General features: G+C 42.1%; 1 protein-coding gene across 2 annotated transcripts; it reads right to left on the bottom strand.

Annotated features, from left to right (window-relative positions):
* Positions 1-2,491, bottom strand: LOC130072211 (protein FAM163B). 2 transcript variants are annotated; one of them, XM_056237235.1, is made up of 3 exons: positions 2,283-2,491; positions 647-767; positions 1-557 (listed from the first exon to the last, which is right to left on the bottom strand). In XM_056237235.1, the coding sequence occupies exons 2-3, from the start codon at positions 737-739 to the stop codon at positions 105-107; spliced, it is 546 nt and encodes a 181-aa protein (XP_056093210.1). In that variant the 5' UTR covers positions 740-767; positions 2,283-2,491; the 3' UTR covers positions 1-104. The 2 variants fall into 2 exon arrangements, with proteins under 2 accessions (XP_056093210.1, XP_056093204.1); XM_056237229.1 differs by having other exon boundaries at positions 647-762; positions 2,283-2,490.
* Between the last annotated feature and the right edge of the window lie 4,182 nt (positions 2,492-6,673).

Below are 6,673 nucleotides of genomic sequence, written 5' to 3'. Positions count from 1 at the left end.
AAATAAGTAGATGTATTGGATCTAATGAAATAAAATGGAGCACTGGGTACAGAAAGCAGCATAACAAATGTGAACCACACAATATTTGAGGTGAATACGAGGTGCTACACATCCGTGCTGATGCTGTGATGAGTCAGCACTTCCTGCATGGTGACCGAGCGGATGAGGTTGAGTTTGTGGAAGCTGGGCGTATCCATTGGCAGGTCTAATTCCTCCTGCTGTAGAGTCCTGTAGCTGACCCTGCCACCTCCATTGCGCAGACCCTCCTGTGGGCTCACGTACAGCGGCAGATACCCCGAGCAGGAGGGGCAGAAAGTGTACGAGCGGGGCGGCTTGTAGGGCATGCGCGGGGTGTACTGAGGATAGCTGACTGATCCATTGGGCTCAAAAGGCTCTGCAGTCATTAGCAGCTGATTGGAGGATGCGTATTCGGGGAAATGTCGAAGACTCAGTGGACTCTCGGGTGGACTCGGTTGGCGCGGTGGACTTGTCGATGACTTGGCGACGTCAGCCTCCTCCTCCCCCTCCTCCGACTCTTCTCTTCTACAGCAGTAATACTAATGGGCAGAGTGAGACGTCACACTCAGTACGTAAGATAGGAGAGAAGAGGGAGTTACTATTGAGACAAGCAGTAGAGGAGGATTACCTGCAGCCTACAGTAACACAAAACTGAGACAATAGTTAACAAGATGACTGCAGCTAAAATTCCACCTGTGATGACCACTGTGCCGGCTGTCATTCGAAATCCTCTCCATCAACAAACTGGGCTACCATAAAGACAAAAAAAAGAGACACAAAGAGAGGTTTTTTTTTATGAGAGTTTCTGAGTAGGGCTGCCTTGCTTATTTTAAAGACTTACATACTTACAGTACAAATACTGGATAAGCTACTGGGTTTGCTTATATAGGATGGTTTACTGACTTGGATTTTTTTTTTATTTTTTTTTTATTTTTTTTACGGCTGAAATACATACCTTTTAAAAGTTTGGGGTCAGTATGAATTTTTTTTTTTTAAAGAAAATAATACTTTTATTTAGCAAAAGATTTCTATTTTAAATAAATGATGGGGGAAAAGTCGGTTTCCACAAAAATAGTAAGCAGGCACAACTGTTTTCAACATTGATAATAATACGAAATGTTTCTTTAGCAGCAAATAAGCATATTAGAATGATTTCTGAAGGATCATGTGACACTGAAAACTAGAGTAATGATGCTAAAAATCGACATTAAAGGGATAAATTATATTTAAAAAATATATATTTTATTTTAAATGTATTATATATTAAATATATAATAAATTTTAAATTGTAATACTATTTCACAATATTGCTGTTATTACTGTATTTTTGATCAAATAAATTTTGCCTTGGTGAGCAGAAGATACTTTTTTCAAAAATATTTTAAAAAATTGACCAACCCCAAAATGTTATATATATATATTTATTTGCTAATATTATTTTAACAGAAAATTATAATCTTACAATATGTGCTCAAATATCAGCACATCTGTCTATAACTACCATGAACCTAAAACACAACTACTCTCTAGCTATTTGTTGAAATTACATGTACATCTGATGCCTATTTCATGCTCTTTGATTATGAATTCAGTAATTATGAAAAAATATCCAAACACGTGCTACAGCAGTGGAAAAATAAACGGATCAATGATGCATTAAATTAATTTTCCAAACACATTTGCACAATTTGCAGGATGTAGATATGTAACAGTCCAAAGACATTTACAAAGCTCAGGTTATTCAGTCATAATTAGACCACGCATTAGTCAGTCGGTGTTGTTTACTGTTACAAATAATCCTGTCTCTGCCCCTGTCTATGTAAAATGCAAATGAAGGTACAACACACGATGTATAAAGTAGACTACGTTAGGAATATTTAACTTTTACTGTAACATTAAGGCGAAAATCTTTTCCTCGGGTCTGACAACAAATAGAGCTAGGCTAATTTTAATAACACCCTAATACAGTCATATACAATTCAGACTTAACAGATGAAATATAAATTAGTAACAACTTAATCCAAATTACAATAATCTATGAACTCAATTCATTTATCAATTTCAAAGTAGGCTATCAAATGTGAACTATATCATGTAAATTAATATAATCTCTTGATTTTCTGACCGATATTTTTCTGTGTCGATAATCATATGAGCCATCAATAATAAGAATATTATTATTAACATACTAATTTTTACATTTTACATTACATTACAAATACAACTTAAACTGCATTTACTCAGAAGATGTATTGTATACTCACATTATGGTATCTACAGAACATATGGCACTTGTCCAACGCATCCGGCGAATTTACCCACAAACTACCACAAAAATCGCTTTTACGAGGTCACATGTCCAGACGGAATAAACTTTCTTTATAAATAGATATGAAAAAATATCACTGAACATGTAGTCGATGACTTTATGAGCATAGAGAGCTGTGAGAAGAGCGTCCGCTGGAGTCACGTCCCACATCTCAGTGTGTGTGTGTCAACCTCTCCTGCTGATCACACGATTATTCACTATAGAGTGAAGCGCAGTTCGCGATTCCACTGATATTGCCTTAAAAGGATGTCTTTTGTATGGTAAATATAGCTTGCAACATACTTTAAATATGAATTTGGACTTTTCTGTAGCTGCAGACTGGTTTGTTTAATAAGTAAACAAGATATAGGCTACTCAAGATATCCTTTTGAAATTTATGCTTGGGCCTATATTACTTTATTCTGATGCCTTAAGATGATCTAGTTTTAACAGAGAATGTGTAGTAAACAATGGGATATCTTACATGCTCTATAGAGTGTTATTCTTGTGATTCTAGCAAATTGCTCCCTCAAGTTGCAGATGCAAAGTGTGAAAAATGTAGATTACAGTCAGTTAGGCTAATGGTCGAACTTTAGATTAGGGTCAAATCCTTACTATTAACTATGAATTTAGCCAAAATAAACTCATAATTAGTTAGTAAGGTTGTTAAGTTTAGGTAAGGGATGTATAATATGGTCATGCAGAATAAGGCATTAAAATGTGCTTTATAAGTAGCCTACTAATAAACAGTCAAAATCCTAATATGCATGAGCTTGTTAATAGTGAGAATTGGACACTAAACTAAAGTGTTACCGGTTAATTCATTTTAAATTTTTAAGTTGCAAGTGACCTAATTATTTGGCAAAATGTGCAGTTCTCGTATTCCCCTTCCTTTCTGTCAAACACACACTCACACTCTCAAACATTCACTCTGACTTTTAGTCCCACTTTAAACTCTTTCCTGCCGCTGACTTACCGTTCCTCCTGTTGGACCGCTTTGAGTGCTGCTAAGAGGAGATAGTTGGAGAGTGAAGAAAACCATATTTTAGTATATGAATTATTAAACCTTCAAATATTAAAGGAGGCTGAGATTCCAGTGTATTGTATGGACATGGTCATGATAAATTCATAAGTAAAGATGCAGTGTATAAGGAAAAGTTATTTTTCTCTTTTGCCTCTCTTCTTTTCCTGTGTCAAAAGCAGCTCTCAGAATTCCCACCGGAGCATCCGCGCCTTTCTATCCACTGGAATATTTGGTGAAATGTTGAACAAAACTGATTGCATGAATATACACAGAGTTTGTATAGACAAGTGTATGTAGAGAGACATAAATGATAGTGTATATTTTTGCATGACAAATATCAGTCTATGAAAAAAAAAAATTATGATATTGCAAATGAGACAAAAAATAATTAACAGATTGATAAGAAGGGTAATACATGTTAGAATGCTGGCACTGTGATTTTTGTCGCTGAACCCCATTCTGTAAGATTACAACAAAAGAAAGGTAACACTTTATTTTGGTCCCCTTTAGACATTCTGTTGAGTGTAAGTAAATTTGCACCTCTAAGCTAACTCTCATTAGAGTATTAGTAGACTGTCTGCTCAACATCTGCAAACACTTTATTTTGACGGCCCCCCCAACAGACATTCAACTGTCTATAAGTAACTTTGCTTGTCAAGTATTCCCTCTTAACACCTTATTCTACTAACCCATACCCCTACCCATAACAGTCTACTAATACTCAATTAATACTCTAATGAGAGTTAGTTGACATGTAGGTGCAATGTAACTTACAGTCAACACAATGTCTGAAAGGACCATCAAAATAAAGTGTAACCAAAAAAACAAACAAAAACAAAACAATACTCCTTTAGTAAATGTAAATTCAGCATCAACAAATTAAGTTTTATTTGTGTAATAACAGACCAATGAGTTGTTAGTCTTGTCAGATATTTCAATGCACCACTAAATTAAATGAAATGCTTCATGTGTTCTACAGCATTGCTGGAAAAATACAGTTGGTAAAGGTGCAGAAGTAAAGTTGATTGATTGGTGGTTTAATTATCATCTTTATTGTAATTATTGTTTTTTTTGTATTAGATAAAGCAAAGCTTGGCCTATCACGATTGCCAACATGTCCAGTCCTGATGGTCGCTAGCCCTGTACTTTCAGTACCTTCCTATTCAGTTGTTCTTGCACCAGAGACTGTCCACAACATGGCCGCCACACCAGAGCCTCCAGCCATCATGGATGCCACGCCAGAATCTTCAGCCATCATGGGCTCCACATCAGTGTTCCCGGTCGTCATGAACGTTTCACATGAAGTAATTAAGGCAGTCCCTGGGCATTTGAGACTGGTTTCAAGTCTGGAGGACACACCGCTAATTTCGGTATGAGCAGCTGACATCTCTGCAGTGGTAAGTCTGGGGGTCTCAGAGGTGGTCCCACTGTCATTTGCACTCCCTGTTAAGGCAATGACCATTTTGTGTTTGGGCCACACTCTACTCTTTGTGTATGCCAGCCAGCAGCCATATCACCCTGTATCCCAAGACTGGTTGCCCACTGAAGCTAAAACAGGGTTGAACATGGTTAATACCTGGATGAAAGACCTCCTGGGAAAAACAGGTTGCTGCTGGAAGAGGTGTTAGTGAGCCAAGTAGGGGGTGCTGACCCTGTGGTCTGTGTGGGTCCTAATGCCAGTGTAGTGATCGGGACACTATATTGTCAAAGAGCACCGTCCTTCGGATGAGACGTTAAACCGAGGCCCTGACTCTCTGTGGTCACAAAAAATCACTCTGTCTCCTCTCCACCAATATGGCTGCCGTCGCATCATCAGGTGGATGCTGCACATTGGTGGTGGTTGAGGAGATTCCCCCTTCCATGTAAAGCGCTTTGAGTGCAGAGAAAAGCGCTAAATAAATGTAATGAATTATTTTATTTTTCTTATTTTTCTTATTTAGTCAATGAGCCCGCTCCAGCCCATGAGTCTGATCCAGAGCCCGCTCCAGCCCATGAGTCTGCTCCAGAGCCCGCTCCAGCCCATGAGTCTGCTACAGAGCCCGCTCCAGCCCTATGAGTCTGCTACAGAGCCCGCTCCAGCCCATGAGTCTGCTACAGAGCCCGCTCCAGCCCTATGAGTCTGATCCAGAGCCCGCTCCAGCCCATGAGTCTGCTACAGAGCCCGCTCCAGCCCATGAGTCTGCTACAGAGCCCGCTCCAGCCCATGAGTCTGCTACAGAGCCCGCTCCAGCCCATGAGTCTGATCCAGAGCCCGCTCCAGCCCATGAGTATGCTACAAAGCCCGCTCCAGTCCATGGGTCTGATCCAGAGCCCGCTCCAGCCCATTAGTCTGATGCAGAGCCCGCTCCAGTCCATGAGTCTGATCCAGAGCCTGCTCCAGCCCATGAGTCTGATCCAGAGCCCGCTCCAGCCCATGGGTCTGATGCAGAGCCCGCTCCAGTCCATGAGTCTGCTCCAGAGCCCGCTCCAGCCCATGAGTCTGCTACAGAGCCCGCTCCAGCCCATGAGTCTGATCCAGAGCCCGCTCCAGCCCATGAGTCTGCTACAGAGCCCGCACCAGCCTATGAGTCTGATCCAGAGCCCGCTCCAGCCCATGAGTCTGATCCAGACCCCACGAGTCTGATCCAGAGCCCGCCCCAGCCCATGGGTCTGCTCCAGAGCCCGCTCCAGCCCATGAGTCTGATCCAGAGCCCGCTCCAGCCCATGAGTCTGATCCAGACCCCACGAGTCTGATCCAGAACCCGCCCCAGCCCATGAGTCTGCTCCAGAGCCCGATCCAGCCAGAGCTCAGTCATGTGTCGCTTCTAGCCTTTGAACTCCCTGTCTGCCCTGATGCGACCACAGAGGTCGTCCCTGAGTTTCCTGTCTGCCCTAATACGACCATGAATGTCGTCCCAGAGTTTCTTGTCTTCCTTGAAACGACCACGGAGGTCCTCCCTGAGATTTCAGTCTGCTTCGAGGCCAATCCTCTCTGTTCTCTGTGTTTCAATTTCGCCTGATCCGCCATGGTGGTCTTCAGTTCCACCAGATCTGCCTTGGGAGCCTTTGGCTCCACCGTGGTTGTCATCGGCTCCGCCTGCTCCACCTTGGTGGTCCTCAACTACGCCTTGGTGAGCTTCAGCCTGCTGCCTGCTCTGCCATGGTGGTCTACGCTGTCGTGGGGATCTTCAATCCCGTCTACACTGTTGTGGTGGTCTTCTGCTTCGCTGTGGTGGTCTTCAGCCCTTGCTGCCCAGCCTGCGCCACCCTGGCCACATGTCCTGCCTGCTCTACCTTGGTTTCCTGCTCTTCCTAGGTCTTATGTTTCTCTTCCATTCCATGGA

Source organism: Rhinichthys klamathensis, unplaced genomic scaffold (genome assembly GCF_029890125.1).
Source record: "Rhinichthys klamathensis goyatoka isolate OS25496 unplaced genomic scaffold, OSU_Roscu_1.1 h1tg000019l_1, whole genome shotgun sequence".
Classification (NCBI taxonomy): Eukaryota; Metazoa; Chordata; class Actinopteri; order Cypriniformes; family Leuciscidae; genus Rhinichthys; species Rhinichthys klamathensis.
The sequence above is the reverse complement of the archived record's forward strand: the minus strand, read 5'-3'. Positions and strand labels throughout refer to the sequence as shown.

Coding starts and splice junctions, on each gene's coding strand:
- LOC130072211 (XM_056237235.1), bottom strand. CDS start 739: ATGACAGCCGGCACAGTGGTCATCACAGGTGGAATTTTAGCTGCAGTC. Junction 558..646: donor TGTGTTACTGTAGGCTGCAG/GTAATCCTCCTC, acceptor TCTGCCCATTAG/TATTACTGCTGTAGAAGAGA.